General features: G+C 47.0%; 1 protein-coding gene across 8 annotated transcripts; it reads right to left on the bottom strand.

Annotated features, from left to right (window-relative positions):
- Positions 1 to 2,122: 2,122 nt before the first annotated feature.
- RBM3 (RNA binding motif protein 3) lies at positions 2,123 to 10,831 on the bottom strand. Of its 8 annotated transcripts, none has more exons than XM_066249678.1 (7): positions 10,690 to 10,831; positions 9,938 to 10,057; positions 9,465 to 9,571; positions 8,718 to 8,823; positions 8,527 to 8,620; positions 8,028 to 8,110; positions 2,123 to 2,226 (listed from the first exon to the last, which is right to left on the bottom strand). In XM_066249678.1, exons 2-6 carry the CDS (start codon positions 10,038 to 10,040, stop codon positions 8,053 to 8,055), a joined length of 468 nt encoding a protein of 155 aa, XP_066105775.1. In that variant the 5' UTR covers positions 10,041 to 10,057; positions 10,690 to 10,831; the 3' UTR covers positions 2,123 to 2,226; positions 8,028 to 8,052. The 8 variants fall into 8 exon arrangements, with proteins under 8 accessions (XP_066105775.1, XP_066105771.1, XP_066105776.1 ...); XM_066249674.1 differs by having other exon boundaries at positions 2,125 to 2,226; positions 8,028 to 8,113; XM_066249679.1 differs by having other exon boundaries at positions 2,133 to 2,226; positions 8,032 to 8,110.
- Positions 10,832 to 17,898: the final 7,067 nt, after the last annotated feature.

Here is a 17,898-nt window from a genome sequence, read left to right as displayed (position 1 = left end):
ACGTCACTGGTTTGAAGCCCCAGGCTTGCCTGGTCAAGGCACATGAGAAGCAACTGCTATAAGTTGATGCTTCCTGCTCCTATCTCCACTTTTCTCTCTTTCTCTAAAATCCATGGGTAAAATCTTAAAAAAATAAAAAAGGTCCAAAGTCGTTGCTTTGAGCAAGGGGACACTGGCAGGGCCCCAGTCAAGGTACTCACAAGCTCAATGTACACTCCTAAAGTGAAAGCAACTACAAGTTGATGCTTCTCACTCTGTCTATCCCTTCCTGTCTTGCTAAAAAAAAATGAGTTTGAAATTGAGTTTAAAGTTTTGCCTGACCAGGCGGTGGCGCAGTGGATAGAGCGTCGTACTGGGATGCAGAAGATCCAGGTTTAAAATCCGAGGTCACCGGTTTGAGCGCGGGCTCATCTGGTTTGAGCAAGGCTCATCAGCTTGAGCCCAAGGTCAGTGGCTTGAGCTAGGGGTCACTTGATATGCTGTAGCCCTCCAGTCAAGGCACATATGAGAAAGCAATTAATGTACAACTAAGGTGCTGCAACAAAGAATTGATGCTTCTCATCTCTCTCCCTTCCTGTCTATCTGTCCCTATCTGTCCCTCTCTCTGTCTCTGTCACACACACAAAAAAATTTGGCTGATCTGGTGGTGACGCAGTGGATAAAGTGTCGACCTGGAATACTGAAGTCGCCAGTTTGAAACCCTAGGCTTGCCTGGTCAAGGTACATATGGAAGTTGATGCTTCCTGCTCCTCCCCACCTTCTTTCTCTCTCTCCCACTTCTCTAAAATGAACAAAATCTTTTTTAAAAAGTTTGAAATTGAGTGTAAAATTTGCCTGACCAGGAAGTGGCACAGTGAATATAGTATCGGCCTAGAACACTGTGGACCCAGGTTCAAACCCTTGAGCTCGCTGATTTGAGCGTGGGTTCATCCGGCTTGAGCGCAGGGTTGCCAGCTTGAGCGTGGGATCATAGACATGACCCCATGGTCGCTGGCTTGAGCAAGGGGTCACTGGCTCAGCTGGAGCCCCTCCCCATCAAGGCACGTATGAGAAGCAATCAATGAACAGCTAAATTGTCACAGCTATGAGTGGATGCTTCTCATCTCTCTCCCTTCCTGTCTCTTTCTTAAAAAGATAAATTTTAAAAAATTGACTTGATGGCATATTAGAAATTATGCAGGACAATGCTATGAAATGTTTTTTTTTCTTTCTTTTTTTTACAGAGACAGAGAGAGAGTCAGAGAGAGGGATAGACAGGAACGGAGTGAGATGAGAAGCATCAATCATCAGTTTTTTCGTTGCGACACCTTAGTTGTTCATTGATTGCTTTCTCATATGTGCCTTGTCCGCGGGCCTTCAGCAGAGCAAGTAACCCCTTGCTTGAGCCAGCGACTTTGGGCTCAAGCTGGTGAGCTTTTGCTCAAACCAGATGAGCCCGCGCTCAACTGGCGACCTCGGGGTCTCGAACCTGGGTCTTCCGCATCCAAGTCCGACACTCTATCCACTGTGCCACCACTATGAAATGTTTTTTATTTTATTAATTTTTTTAAAAAGAAATGTCTCTTCCTTTTACTTTTTTTTTATTTATTCATTTTAGAGAGGAGAGAGAGAGAAAGGGGAGAGGAGCAGGAAGCATCAACTCCCATATGTGCCTTGACCAGGCAAGCCCAGGGTTTCGAATTGGCGACCTCAGCATTCCAGGTCGACGCTTTATCCACTGCGCCACCACAGGTCAGGCGAAATGTTTTTTTTTTTTTTTTTTTTTTTTTTTTTTAAATACTTTATTGATTTTACAGAGACAGGAGAGAAAGGGGAACATGGAATGGGAAGTAACAACTCATAGTTGTTTCAGGCTAGTTGTTCATTGCTGGCTTGCGGTATGTGCCTTGACCAGGGAAGCCCGGGGTTTCTTTCTTTTTTTTTTTTTTTTTTTTTTTTTTAGATTTTATTTATTCATTATAGAGAGGAGAGAGAGAGAGAGAGAGAAGGGGGAGGAGCAGGAAGCATCAACTCCCATATGTGCCTTGACCAGGCAAGCCCAGGGTTTCGAACCGGCAACCTCAGTGTTCCAGGTTGACGCTTTATCCACTGCGCCACCACAGGTCAGGCGAAGCCCGGGGTTTCGAACCGGCAACCTTGGCATTCGAGGCTGAAGGTTTATCCACTGCGCCACCACAGGCCAGGCAGGCGAAATGTTTTTTAAAACAATTTAGAAACCTTAATTTTCTAAAAGAGAAAAAGAAAAAAATTTTCTTAGTGTGGTCCCTGTATTGAAGACCCCGCCCCCTGCCATAGGACCCAAGGATGCTCTCCATAACCTCTGATATTGCTCCAGTTTCTTGTATGTATATTCACACTGACTGGGAAAAATAAAGATTATGGACCCTGGTTGGGTAGCTCAGTTGGTTAGTGTTGTCCTGATATGCCGAAGCTGCAGGTTTGATTCCCAGTCAGGGCACATATAAGAAGCAACCAATGAATGCACAACTAAGGGGAACAACAAATTGATGTTTCTCTTTCTCTCTCCCTGCCTCTCTCTCAAATCAATAACAAACAAACAAACAAACCCTCTATGTAAAAAATAAAGATTATGAAAAGCTTCAGTTAAGGCCTGTGACCAAATTTGAAAAAAAATCCCTTTTGGTGTTTCAGATCTTGGGGCACTCTGAATTCCAAGGGACCAGGGTCCTTCCGCCAGCCTCGGGAAGGGTGGGAGATGGAAGATGTATGCAGCTGGGCGGGCATGTGGCATGTTTTGTCTTGATAAGCACAGGAGTGGTAGGAACACTGGCTACTGATCCTTATCCAAAATTATTTTTGCATACCTAAAGTATTCACAGCATCTTATTTTAAAAAGCTATTTGAAAGTTTTCTACACCCCTACATCTAGAATGGGGTCAAGAGTGTAGAGGTAGTATCAAAGGTGGGGAGACCTACCCTGTTCTACACATGTTGCATTTAACACCCTGAACCCCACCATTAGGTGGGCACTGTTAGGCACTGTTACCATTTTACACACATTGAACCTGAGGCAAAGAAATTAAGCTAGGAAGCAGGGTCTGAAAACAGTGCTTCAGTTCACATGGGGTGGGAGGGGCAAGGCTTGGGGGCTTTTTTTGACCTTGAAGTGGGGGGATGGTCTGTGGGATGTTTGTGATAGCTTTTGATATAAGATTCAGATCTTGAAAAGTATTTTCAAACCCTGACCAGGTAACTCAGTTGGTTAGAGCATCATCCCAACATGTCAAGGTTGAGTATTCAATCCCTGGTAAGTACACATATGAGAATCAAACAATGGCCTGCCTTGTGGTGGCGCAGTGGGATAAAGCGTCGACCTGGAACACTGAGGTCACCAGTTTGAAACCCCGGGTTTGCCTGGTCAAGGCATGTATGGGAGTTGATGCTTCCTGCTCCTCCCCCCTTCTCTCTCTCTACTCTGAATTTTTAAAAAATCAACCAATGGAGCCTGACCTGTGGTGGCGCAGTGGATAAAGCGTCGACCTGGAAATGCTGAGGTCGCCGGTTCGAAACCCTGGGCTTGCCTGGTCAAGGCACATATGGGAGTTGATGCTTCCAGCTCCTCCCCCCTTCTCTCTCTGTGTCTCTCCTCTCTCTCTCTCTCCCCCTCTCCTCTCTAAAATGAATAAATAAATAAAAATTAAAAAAACAAGCTATAAATAAATTCTTCTTAAAAAATCAACCAATGGATACATGAATGAGTGGAACAACAATCCATGTTTCTCAGTCCCTTCCTCTCTTTCTCAGTTAAGTAAAAAAATTTCAGGTGTATGGGGGGGGGTCTGTCTTCACAGGCCTTGGGACACAGGTTTTCAAGATACCTTTGAGTGTTTGGGAGTTTCTGATTTCAGTGGGTTCTTGGGAAACATGCACATTAATGAGATCCTGGGTAACCAAAGCAGAGAATAGGCACTTTTGTCTGGGAAAAATGTATTGATTTTAGAGAGGAAGGGAGACACAGAAACATTGATGTTGCCTGACCTGTGCTGCCACAGTAGGTCAAGTGACAGTAGATCAGGTGTTGACCTGGAACAAAGTTGCCAGTTAGAAACCCTGGGCTTGCCTGGTCAAGGAATATATGGGAGTTACTGTATTTTGCTTCTAGTCTTTCTCTCTCCTAAAATGAAGTCTTAAAAAAAAAAAAACAAGGCCCTGGCCGGTTGGCTCAGTGGTAGAGCGTCGGCCTGGCGTGCAGAAGTCCCAGGTTCGATTCCCAGCCAGGGCACACAGGAGAAGCGCCCATTGGCTTCTCCACCCCTCCCCCTCTCCTTCCTCTCTCTCTCTTCTCCTCCCGCAGTGAGGCTCCATTGGAGCAAAGATGGCCTGGGCACTGGGGATGGCTCCTTGGCCTCTGCCCCAGGTGCTAGAGTGTCTCTGGTCGCAACAGAGGACGCCCCGGAGGGGCAGAGCATTGCCCCCTGGTGGGCAGATGTCGCCCCCTGGTGGGCGTGCCGGGTCGATCCCGGTTGGGCACATGCGGGAGTCTGTCTCTCTCGCTTCCAGCTTCAGAAAAATACAAAAACAAAAAAAACACAACAAAAGCCTGACCAGGCGGTGGTGCAGTGGATAGAGCGTTGGACTGGGATGCCAAGGATCCAGGTTCGAGACCCCCGAGGTTGCCAGCTTGAGCGCAGGATCATCTGGCTTGAACAAAAAAAAAAAAAAAAAATGCTCACCAGCTAGCCCTGGCCGGTTGGCTCAGTGGTAGAGCGTCGGCCTGGCGTGTGGAAGTCCCAGGTTCGATTCCCGGCCAGGGCACACAGGAGAAGCGCCCATCGGCTTCTCCACCCCTCTCCCTCTCCTTCCTCTCTGTCTCTCTTCCCCTTCCACAGCCAAGGCTCCATTGGAGCAAAGTTGGCCCGGGCACAGGGGATGGCTCTGTGGCCTCTGCCTCAGGCGCTAGAAAGGCTCTGCTCTCAGCAGAGGGAAGCCCTGGATGGGCAGAGCATCGTCCCCTGGTGGGCGTGCTGGGTGGATCCTGGTCGGGCGCATGCGGATCTGTCTCCCAGTTTCCAGCTTCAGAAAAATACAAAAAAAAATAAAAAATAAAAAAAAATGCTCACCAGCTTAGACCCAAGGTCGCTGGCTTGAGCAAGGGGTTACTCGGTCTGCTGAAGGCCCGCAGTCAAGGCATATATGAGAGCAATCGATGAACAACTAGGGCGTTGCAACGAAAAACTGATTGATGCTTCTCATCTCTCTCTCCATTCCTGTCTGTCCCTGTCTATTCCTCTCTCTGTCCCTGTAAATAAAACAACAAAAAACAAAAACATTGGTCTATTCCTGTATGTACCCTGACAGGGATCGAACTTGTAGTTTTTGTGTATCAGGACCCTTTAACCAACCTAGCTATCCCAGCAGGGTCTTGTGTGGGAATTATACTGATCAGCAATTCTGGTGCCAGAGAAAACCAACTGTGATTTTTCTAGGCCCCATTTCCTAGAACAAATAAGCAGTGAGAAGTTGGGCCTCCCTGGGATGCATTACAAGGAACCTTTCCAAACCAGGAGCAGAGCAAGTTGATCAAACTGTCGAGGTCTATGTTACTTAGGGTCTTGACTGATGTCATTCATGGGACCATTTTGTTGCAGGAACTTAGTAGTTGATTGTGAGATTGTCTCAGGCCACACTGGGGTTGAGGACACTTTACACCAATTGCAGGGAGCAGGAGCCCCTCCTCACAAGGTAGCCACAATGCCTTTACCTGAGCCTTACACAGTGGGTTAGGCAGGACCACCGGCTAGAAGGGCCCTTGGGGCCTGTCCCAAAATAACTAGTCGACCTGGGAAGCAGGCTGCCGATACTAGCACTCACAATAAAGGGACCCACACTGTCAGTTTTGGGCTAACAGTACCATAAACTGGGTGGCTTATAAACAAAACTTATTTTGTGACCAGTGGTGGCACAGTGAAGTGTTGACCTAGGACACTGAGGACCCAGGTTCTAAAACCTGAGGTTGCCAGCTTGACCACAAAAATAGCTGCTTGAGCTCCCGAGTCAGTGTATGAGAAACAATGAAAAGTGATGCAGCTACCATGTTGATGCTTCGGATTTCTCTCCAGCCTATCTCAAGGGAAGATTTTCTGAGCCGAGGGGGGAAACAAGCTGCCTCTAACGTTGTAAGGGTCCTGCCCTTATAACCTAATTTAACCTGTCACCACTCAAAGGCTCCCCTTCCCAAAACCATGACATTGGGGAGGGCTCCAATGTATATACTGAGAGGACTTAATCAGTACATAAATGTAATGTCCCATTTAGGTTGTCCTGGAACTTGTAATCTGTTGCTACTTGGTCAGGTGGAAGCCTCACAAACAGCTAGAGGTAAAATAAAAAAAACAAAACAAATCCAGGACCAGGCCACCTTACCACTGAATTCCTGTGCCTGAGGGCTTGGCCAACTGTCGTCAATGGTTGCATATGCCCATTACCGTCAACAGAAAAAATGTTCAATTCCCAAGAGGCTGAAGTACACAGGTTAAATGACTCACCTAAAGTCAAACAGCTCATTGGCCCTGGCCGGTTGCTCAGTGGTAGAACATTGCCCGGCATGTTGATATCCCAGATTTGAATTCTGGTCAGGGCACACATAAGTGATCATCTGCTTCTCCACCCACCCCTCTCTCTATTTTCCTCCTCCCCAGCAGCAGCCAGGGCTCCATTGGAGCAAAGTTGGCCCTGGGAACTGAGAATGGCACCATGGCCTTGCCTCAGGCACTAAAATGGCTCTGGCTACAAAGGAGCACTGCCCCAAATGGGCAATGTTGCACCCTAGTAGGCCTGCCGGGTAGATCCCAGTTGGGCACATCGCAGTCTGTCTCTCTGCCTCCCAGTTTTTCACTTAAAAATACAAACAAGTCCAACAGCTCAGAAGCAGCAAAATCTAATTTGGCTCACTTTCCAGTGAGATTTGCTCCACTACAGCTCTGTTGTGGAAATAAACCCATAGTATGCCTGAGGTGTCTGTATACCTAAACCAGACCCAACTTGAGGCCCTACCCTTCGGCAATCCCTGCTCCCCCAACTGAATTCTTTGCTCAAAGCCACCCTTCCCAATCTTCCTGTTTTTAAATTACACTGGATGAGTAAGGAAAAAGCAGTACCAATAGATTTATTTTCAGGTCTTATCTTTTTAATCAGCTCCATGAAGGACATACTAAATGCTACATGAAACACAACAGAATATTTTTTCTTCCAGTATTAAAAAAAATGACAATCACAAGTATTTTAAGAAAATTCTATATTATCAGGGCAGTGATCTTCAGTAAAAAAAAAACATAACAAAAAACCCCTCTAGTAATTGTTCTTCGTTTCTTAGTTGCATTTGGAAATTTCCTAACCATAATAAACACTGTATGAGTTTTTAGATGTCCCTAGATACACTATTTCTGGGGGGGAATATCAGTCTGGTCAAACATTTTTTTTAAGGGGGGTGTCCAGAACCAATCCTGTGAGATCAAACTCAAAACTTGGAAAAATACCAGACAACAAATGTCCCAGAATTGTCTTTAAATGGGAGGAAAAAAATTAAAAATACATGGAGCTTCCTAAAAGGTCTTTAACAAGCTACCTTGGGAGCTCAGTTCAAAAATAGAAGTTGGTGTATTAAAACAGATGTTTCAGTGCAGCTCCCAAACCCTATAAATACAGCCATTTGGAAGGACAATCCTGGATCAGAAGTTTTATTCCTTGTGTATCTGAGAACAGTAAGAAGAATTCTCATGTTAGGAACAGTTTGACACAACTCTTGGGGTTTAAGGATATATATATACTTAGATTGACAACAAAGAGAGCACATCTCCATGCACAGCAGATTACAGGGTAGACGTTTTTCAGATACCCCCCCTGCCCCTTGCCAAGCAGACGAGCCCTGACAGGCACCTGAGAGAAAGGGAGGCTTAAGAATAGTGTCAAGTGGGCCAAGTGAGGTATGTACAGGCAGAAAGAAAGGGCTAGGAACATGGGAAAGCTGGTTGGCAGAGGCCTGTTCAACGACAACATACACGTCTCACCTACATTAGGTGTGCATGCCTCTTCTCAGTTGTCATAATTGTCTCTGTAACTTCCTCCTGAGTAGCGGTCATAACCACCCTGGCTTCTGGGAAAAAATACAAGTGTTACAGGAATGTATTAAGACACCCACAGACAATACTGCAAACTGTATTTACACATCCCATCACATTTTACGTTTTACAAACTTTAATATGTATACTGAGTATCTTAAGCATACAAACATAGAAACCACATAATTATAATTTACACATAGCATGCTAAATCACACCAAATGCTAATACCAACAGAGTATAATAAAGAATAGTTATCACATACTGCAATTATCTTACAATTAATACATTACACATAACTCAAATTTTGCTCATATATTTTTCCAGTTTTGACACAACTTGTAAAACAAACACTAGCAACACCAGTGACTTATATACTTAAGGCAGTCCAGCTCTTAAGGAGATAAAAGCAGGACCACCAGAGTGTCCCAACCCCTCGAGAACCCACCTGCCACCATAGTCTCTGGACCTTCCATATCCGTATCCATATCCTCCAGGTCGACTGTCATACCGGCCACTCCCGTAGCCCTGGTCCCCACCACCTATGGCAGAAAGATTTAAACTGCAATTGTCCAGACATAGGCCAGTAACAGTTGGCTCTCCCCTGCACACCCTGATCAAACTTACCCTTATACTTACCTCTAGAGTAGCCGCGACCACGCCCATGGGTCCCAAAGGCACCCCCTCTGGTTCCCCGGGCCGACTTGCCTGCGTGATCTACACGGATCTGGCGACCATCCAGAGACTAGGTGAGGAGACACAAAGAGGATTGGTTGGTGGTCACACAGGGAAGCGGTGAGGAAAGAGTGGGCAGGGCAGGTGGGCCTAAGAGCCCAGAAACTCCTACTGGGCACCAGGTTCTGGGTGCCATGTTCCAGGACAAGCTCCTTCGACCAGAATGGCCTTATCAGGAGCTATAGAATCCCACAAAATGACCTGAATCCACCGTGTTCCCCTGCTACTACTTACATCTTGACTGAACTCAGGTGAGTCCTCCTCCCCACTCCTCTAAGCTGCCCGACTATTAGGGCTAGATAGACACCTCTCTTGGTTTGAGGCTTCAGAGTCCATCCCAGAAGACTCACGAGGTCCTCTCCGGGCCAGGCCCGCAGTCTGCAGACTCTACTACCTAAGCCCAGGGCAGGTCAACAATCCACGGGTGGCTTCTCGGCCTCATGCAGGACCAGTCGTCGCCTCCCAGGAAGCCCGGCTCTGTCTGCCGCTGCCCTCCACCCCCTAGAACAGAAGGCAGTCACGCTCCTGTGAGTGGGCACTGTGGGGCTTGGTGGCCACGCTGCCCCTAGCAGACACAGAGGGAAAAACAGAAAGAATGGTGGAAGTGGTAGAGATGGGGACAGGGCCCCTAATGCAGGTAGAAGGCCTCACCTCTCCATTCATGGCTCTCATGGCATCTGAGGCATGCTCTGGATTGGTGAAGGTAATGAAGCCAAAACCCCGGGATCGCTGCGTCTCCCGGTCCTTGACAACGACCACTGGAGGAATAAAAAGGTAAGAAAAAAATGACATATATCAGGTAGAGAACGGACCCCCACGCACTAATCCTCCATTAAGTTATCAGATCTACCCTGGCTGGATAGCTCAGATGGCTAATGTCCTCCCAATATGCCAAGGTTGAGGGTTCGATTCCTGGTCAGGGCACACACAGGAGTCAAGTAATAAATAAGTGAATCAACAAAGCATGTCTTTCTCTAAAAAATCATTTATAAAGAAAAGTATCCTTTTCCAAAACCTGAGCAAAACATGAAGACCTGGGGCCCTGACTTCACAACGTTTGTTGAAACGCAAGGGCAGCAGACTTCCTGTCACCATCCCTATCATGGATCTGGCCCACGTCTTACCCTCAGAAATTGGCCCGAAGCTACTGAAGTGATCTTCCAGAGCCTGCTCATCGGTGTTGAAGTTGAGCCCTCCAACGAAGAGCTTCCCTTCTTCAGAAGACATAGCAATGGATTTGAGTCCTGTGGGGAGGATATGGAAAAGGATGAAAGAACAGTGGAAGTGGGAGGGAGAAAGACTGAAGAAGGAAGAGGTTGAAGAGAGAAAGACAAAAGAGAGAACAGAAAATAGACACGAGAAACTAAATATAAAGCGTAACTAAGGAGAAACCAAGAAGGCAGGCCAGAAAGACGAAATTTATGGCGAAAGATCAGCGAGGTAGCCATTTGAGGGCTTCCTCGCGCATGCCCACATCTTTTGCCACCACGCCCGTCATTTTGTGCCGCCGCGCAGGCCCAGAACAGCCAGGCGTTCACTTTGCGCCCGCATAACAAGATGGCGGCAGTCACGTGGGGAAAAAAGCCGGCCCGCCTCTCCTCCCCCCACCCCGCCGCGGGTCTCGGCCGCCGCGTGGTCACTCCCGCCACCAACGCCGCCAACCGCTCCCGGAGCTCCTCGTACTTACTACAGCGCGTCAGTCTCCCACCAAACCAAAAGTTTGACCTCGGAGCACGGGACCCGCCCGCCCCGAAGAAGCCTAAGGCTACGTGTCCGAGGCCGCTACTCTTCCTACTTGTAGGCTTTGCTTGTAGGCCGACGCGGCGCACAGCAGTGAGACGAGCAGAGGCCACTCCTTAAATCAGAAACCGCTTACCTGTAAGTTAAGTAAAAGAGGCAGATGGAGAGTTACCACCGAAGAGCAGAACGACTGAGGAGGTTGTCGCGCGGGAAGACGCTTAATAAAGCGTACGTAGTGTACACGTCACTGAATATCCCCCCCCGCACGGGCTCATTGGCTGAGGCCAGCGAGGGGCGGGGTGGGAGGAATGGACGCCAGGGCAAAGGAAGTGAAGCGCCCCAGCATGCTTCCGGGAACCGAGGCGAGCTTTTTGTGGTCGGGGCACTATGACGTAAGCATCCTATGCTCACGAACCTTTTCGCTCTCATATTCCTTTGCAATCCTGCCCTTACTTCCTTGACGTCATTTCCCCATTGGTTCCAACAATTTTCTCACTATCTCAGTGGTCTTTTTCTAGGTCTCTGACGACATAATTACCGTCCTCTGATAACCTCCGATTCCTTCACCTTCTAGTCCTCTAGCCTCATATTTCTGGAGGGCCCTGTGTTTTCTACCCCAAGGGCCTGATGTTTAATCCCCTACTTAACCTGACATCATCACCCTTATAGATCCTACATTTTATCAGTGTCTAATCTTGACCTCTACATTTTCTTCTCTGTGCCCAACATCTAGCCGCGTGTCATGGTTCTTTATTTGACTTTAGCTATTTATTAATTATTATTATTTTTTTTTAGAGAGAGGGACAGACAATAAGGGAGAGAGATCAGAAACATCAACTTGTAATTATGGCACCTTAGTTGTTCATTGATTGCTTTCTCATATGTGCCTTGAGGGGGAGGCCCTCCAGCTGAGCTAGTGACCCTTTCCTCAAGACAGCAACTTTGGGCTCAAGCCAGTGACCTCGTGGCTTTGAGCCTGGGTTGTCTGTGTCCCAGGTGGATGCACTATTCACTGTGCTACTCCCTGGTCAGGCACAGACTTCAGTTCTTATTTTTATCTGACAGTCTCCTGAAGCCAGCCTTTGATTTCCCTGCCCGTAGACTACCTGAGGTGCCTTCTGCAAAATGCTCCAATCCGCAAGGAAAGTAAATCCCAGTCTACACAACAATTTTTTTTAAGTTGTGAGCAGTCATTTCATTTATAAAAAGATGCAACAAATTTAAAAATGACACAAAATATTATTTTCAACATAACATCAAAGAGTGAGTGTATTTAACCACACTCAGCTCATAACAGAGCAAATGGGTGAGGGGAGCAATAACTCAGGCCGGAGCATGTTTCATACACTGAGAAAAGAGAGCTGGCTGAAGGTAAGCAGAGGAACTTTGCCTTTTAAAAGTATGGATATTAGGGCCCTGGCCGGTTGGCTCAGTGGGAGAGCGTCGGCCTGGCGTGCGGGGGACCCGGGTTCGATTCCCGGCCAGGGCACATAGGAGAAGCGCCCATTTGCTTCTCCACCCCCACCCCCTCCTTCCTCTCTGTCTCTCTCTTCCCCTCCCGCAGCCAAGGCTCCATTGGAGCAAAGATGGTCCGGGCGCTGGGGATGGCTCCTTGGCCTCTGCCCCAGGCGCTAGAGTGGCTCTGGTCGCGGCTGAGCGACCCCCCGGAGGGGCAGAGCATCGCCCCTGGTGGGCAGAGCATTGCCCCTGGTGGGCGTGCCTGGTGGATCCCGGTCGGGCGCATGCGGGAGTCTGTCTGACTGTCTCTCCCCGTTTCCAGCTTCAGAAAAATACAAAAAAATAATAAATAAATAAATAAATAAATAAATAAAAGTATGGATATTAGAATCGAGGGGCTCCATAAATCATCTGGCATCCGCTCAATGTTGTACCTGTGGTTAGAAATGTACATGATGGGAACGCCAGGGATCTTCCTGATTCTTCCTTTAAGGTCAGGGACAACTGTGGCTACAATGTAGCACTTGTGCTGAGTTACTCTCTGTACTAAGCAGTCATCTGCATAGGTTCCTTTGTGTGTGCATGGTAATCGGTAATCGTTCAAATCTTGGATCCTTGGCGATCAGTCTCTGGTCTCTGAGACTAAGCATTCGCTTCATGGTCGCATACTTCCTTGTTTTCTTTTGCTTCTCCATGTTCACGCCGCACTCTTGTTTCTACACAACAATTTTTGCTGTTACTCAGGGTTGCTAAGCTCTTGATCCACAGCAAGGACTTTGACAAACACAGTGGACTTATTCAAAGAAAGGTGTGTCTTTGCTCACTACCCACAATTTTGTGTGGCCTTCAGAGTATCTGAGTTACCTTGCAATAAATAGATTTAACAGACTTCGTTTCTGAGCTACCCATCCAAGAGGAATGGGTTAGTTTGCCCTTAAAGTCTAAATTTCTCATCCATTGAATGGACTTGTCCAGCTTTCTAAGGGACAGCCCCCCAATACAGACTAGATTTGTTAACTTTTTTTTAGTACAGTATCATATCCATCCTCAAAACGAACTTCTCTGGCTTTTGTCATATTCAGACCTCTTATGCCCAGGATGGACTTGAACAGATTTCATACTGTCCACATACATACTGGTCTTAGATAATCCTCAGAGAATCTGAGCTTCATGCAATAAATAAATAAATAAAAGGTACTTGTTTGCCTTTCACAGTGCCTGACCTCTGGTCATATTCCACAGTTCATGATACATTGTTATTGTTGTTTCATGCAAAGCCCTTCATTTTATTTATTCTTTTTTATTCCTGCACCCAATTATCATTCTCCTCCTCCAACAGTTTGTATAAAGTCTTCATTTTTGTCTATCCTTTTATTTATTTTATTTTAAGATTTTATTTATTCAATTTTTTTCAGAGAGGAGAGAGAGAAGGGGAAAGAGGGAGGGAGGGGGGAGAGAGAGAGAGAGAGAGAGAGAGAGAGAGAGAGAGAAGGGGGAGGAGCAGGAAGCATCAACTCTCATATGTGCCTGGACAGGCAAGCCCAGGATTTCAAACCGGCAACCTCAGTGTTCCGGGTCGATGCTTTATCCACTGTGCCACCACAGGTCAGGCTTGTTTGTCCTTTTAAAGTAAATCGCCTGACCTGTGGTGGTGCAGTGGATAAGGTGTTGACCTGGAATGCTGAGGTCGCTGGTTCAAGACTCTAGGCTTCCCTGGTCAAGGCATATGTGAGAGGCATCTGCGAGTTGATGCTTCCCACTTGTTTTTCACCCCTGCCTTTCTCTCTATCTCTCTCTTCTCTCTAAAATCAATAAATAATAAAATATTAAAAAATAATAAAGTAAATGGTAGTGTCATTGTGTATCGCCCCCAATCAGCATTATGTTAAGATTCATCTGTGTTATTATGGGTGCATCTAATCTATATGTTGCTTCTAATGGTTGCAACAAACTCCAATGTGTATATACACTGTATCATTTTACCATCACCCTAGGTCAGGGGTCCCCAAACTTTTTACACAGGGGGCCAGTTCACTGTCCCTCAGACCGTTGGAGGGCCGGACTATAAAAAAAACTATGAACAAATCCCTACGTACATTGCACATATCTTATTTTAAAGTAAAAAAAAATGGGAACAAATACAATATTTAAAATAAAGAACAAGTAAATTTAAATCAAGAAACTGACCAGTATTTCAATGGAACTATGGGCCTGCTTTTGGCTAATGAGATGGTCAATGTCCGGTTCCATATTTGTCACTGCTAGCCATAACAAGTGATATGACGCGCTTCCGGAGCCGTGATGTGTGCATCCCACGTCACTGGAAGTAGTACTGTACGTGAGCCATGCTGCGCTTGTGGCTCCACCACATACAGTACTCCCAGAGCACAGGATGAGGATGGATCCTGTGCTCCTCTCACTGACCACCAATGAGAGAGGTGCCCCTATCGGAGGTGCAGCGGGGGCCGGATAAATGGCCTCAGGGGGCCGCAGTTTGGGGACCCCTGCCCTAGGTCAGTGGTGGGATTCAGTTAGTTTGCACCAGTTAGGCAGAACTGATATCTACTTTTTTGTTGAGTTTGACAAATCAATTGTGAAGATGGCACTTGTAATCAGGGTTCTCTCTTAGGTGGGTGCCTGGGCAGCCGCCCAAAGTGGAAATCACAAATTTACATTCCTTGTTCTTTTTTAACGTTCATCTGTGCAACAGCATATTCTAAGTGCTAGTAGTAATGTTAATTCTGTCCATAGGTGAATGTCCATAGGTGAAAAAAATGGAAAATGAGGATGCCAATCAAGAAGCAATATGGTCTGACCTGTGGTGGCACAGTGGATAAAGTGTTGACCTGCAACACTGAGGTCGCTGGTTTGAAACCCTGAGCTTGCCTGGTGAAGGCACGTATGGGAGTTGATACTTCCTGCTCCCCCACCCTCGTTCTCTCTCTCTCTCTAAAAATATATATATATATTTTATTATTATTATTTATTATTTTTTTTTTTACAGAGACAGAGAGAGAGAGTCAGAAAGAGGGATATACAGGGACAGACAGACAGGAACGGAGAGATGAGAAGTATCAATCATTAGTTTTTCGTTGCGCGTTGCCTTCAGCAGACCGAGTAACCTTTGGCTCGAGCCAGCGACCTTGGGTCCAAGCTGGTGAGCTTTTGCTCAAACCAGATGAGCCTGCGCTCAAGCTGGCTACCTCAGGGTCTCGAACCTGGGTCTTCCACATCCCAGTCCAATGCTCTTTCCACTGTGCCACCTCCTGGTCAGGCTATAGGCCATATGTATGTATGTGTGTGTGTGTGTGTGTGTGTGTGTGTATATATATATATATATATTTTTTTTTTTTTTTTAAGAAAAGAAGCAATATTGAAATATCTTAAATAACAGTTTTATTTTTTTGGTCAGGTATTATTTTATATCTTTTCATTAATATTTTAAAACTCTTATAATCTAGTTTTGTGTACCTCTTTTATTGTTCTTATTTAAGCATTAAATGCATGAAATACTAAACTACCTTTTTTTTTTTTACAGAGACAGAGAGAGAGATGAGAAGCATCAATCATTAGTTTTTCATTGCGACACCTTAGTTCATTGATTGCTTTCTCATATGTGCCTTGACTGTGGGCCTTCAGCAGACCAAGTAACCCCTTGCTTAATCCAGCGACCTTGGGTCCAAGCCGGTGAGCTTTGCTCAAACCAGATGATACCACGCTCAAGCTGGCGACCTCGGGGGTCTCGAACTTAGGTCCTCCACATCCCAGTCTGACGCTCTATCCACTGCACCACTGCCTGGTCAGGCACTAAACTACCTTTCGGTGTATCTTTTTTTTTTGTTTTTTTTTTGGTTTTTTTTTTACAGAGGCAGAGATAGACAGGGACAGACAGACAGGAATGGAGAGAGATGAGAAGCATCAATCATCAGTTTCTCGTTGCGCGTTGCGACCTCTTAGTTGTTCATTGATTGCTTTCTCACATGTGCCTTAACCGTGGGCCTTCAGCAGACCGAGCAACCCCCTGCTGGAGCCAGCGACCTTGGGTCCAAACTGGTGAGCTCTTTGCTCAAGCCAGATGAGTCTGCGCTCAAGCTGGCGACCTCGGGGTCCCGAACCCGGGTCCTTCCGCATCCCAGTCCGACGCTCTATTCACTGCGCCACCTCCTGGTCAGGCTCGGTGTATCTTTTTTTATAATTAACATGGTCATTAGTGCAGAGCACCAGTTGTTACATTATTTGAATCCCAGCACTGCCCTAGGTACTCCCAACAAGGGACACTGGGCTGTCTCCCACACCCCATTTCAATAAATCATGTCTTGTAAATGCTTTTTTATGGGCCAGTGTGAAAATTTCTTTAAAAGCTTTTTTAATTGATTTGAGAGAGAGAGGAAGGGAGAGAGAGAAAGGTCAACTTATTGTTCCACTTATTTATGCATTCATCGGTTGATTTTGGTATGTGCCCTGACCAGGGGTTGAACCTTGGTGTATCAGGACGATGCTCCAACCAACTGAGCTACCTGGCCAGGGCAAAAATTTCTTTAAGATGTATACTCAGAGAATAGCTGGGCTATAGGGGATGTACATACTTTTTTTTTTTTGGTATTTCTCTGAAGCTGGAAACGGGGAGAGACAGACCGACTCCCGCACGCGCCCGACCAGGATCCACCCGGCACGCCCACCAGGGCGACGGTCTGCCCACCAAGGGGCGATGCTCTGCCCCTCTGGGGCGCCGCCCCTGCAACCAGAGCCACTCCAGCGCCCGGGGCAGAGGCCAAGGAGCCATCCCCAGCGCCCGGGCCATCCCCGCTCCAATGGAGCCTCGGCTGCGGGAGGAGAAGAGAGAGACAGAGAGGAAGGAGGGGGGGTGGAGAAGCAAATGGGCACCCCTCCCACGCGCCCTGGCCGGGAACCGAACCCGGGTCCCCCGCACGCCAGGCCGACGCTCCACCGCTGAGCCAACCAGCCAGGGCCAGGGGATGTACATACTTAATTTCTTTTTTTCCTGAAGTTAGAAACGGGGAGGCAGTCAGACAGACTCCCGCATGCGCCTGACCGGGATCCATCTGGCATGCCCACCAGGTGGTGATGCTCTGCCCATATGGGGCGTTGCTCTGTTGCAACCAGGGCCATTCTAGTGCCTGAGGCAGAGGCCATAGAGCCATCCTCAGCGCTCGGGCCAGCTTTGCTCCAATGGAGCCTTGGCTGCGGGAGGGGAAGAGAGAGACAGAGAGGAAGGAGAGGGGGAAGGGTGGAGAAGCAGATGGGCGCTTCTCCTATGTGCCCTGGCCGGGAATCGAACCCGGGTCCCCCGCACGCCAGGCCGATACTCTACTGCTGAGCCAACCGGCCAGGGCTGGGTCTGATTCTCAAATGAACCAAGGTATCCTCAGTGTCCGGGGCCAATGCCCAAACCAAATGAGCCACTGGCTGCGAGGGGAGAAGAGAGAGAGAAGGGGGAGAGGGAGGGGAAGAGAAACAGATGGTTGCTTCTTCTGTGTGCCCTGACCAAGAATTGAATCCAGAATGTCCATAGCTAGGCTGATGCTCTACCCACTGAGCTAGCTGGCCAGGGCCTCTAGTTTTTTGGACTTATATTTAAGATGATAATGATTTTGAGTACTTTTCATGTGCTTGTTTGATTTTAGGCTTCCTCATGTAAATTGCTTGTTCATATCTCTATTCCTATTAGGCCAATTCCCATATTCCCATCTTTCTTTTCTTGTCGGGTTTCAGGGGCCCCTCACTTAGTTTAATTACAAATCCCTTGCTATATAGCCTTTCTTTATCTTTTCATTTTAAACATTTCTAAATCTTCGTATCTGTGTATACTGCTGGACCTTTAAAAAAAATCCAATAAAGAGTATCTGTGTTCTATTTTTGTAATTAC

The sequence above is a fragment of the Saccopteryx bilineata genome, chromosome X (genome assembly GCF_036850765.1).
Source record: "Saccopteryx bilineata isolate mSacBil1 chromosome X, mSacBil1_pri_phased_curated, whole genome shotgun sequence".
Classification (NCBI taxonomy): domain Eukaryota; kingdom Metazoa; phylum Chordata; class Mammalia; order Chiroptera; family Emballonuridae; genus Saccopteryx; species Saccopteryx bilineata.
The sequence above is the reverse complement of the archived record's forward strand: the minus strand, read 5'-3'. Positions and strand labels throughout refer to the sequence as shown.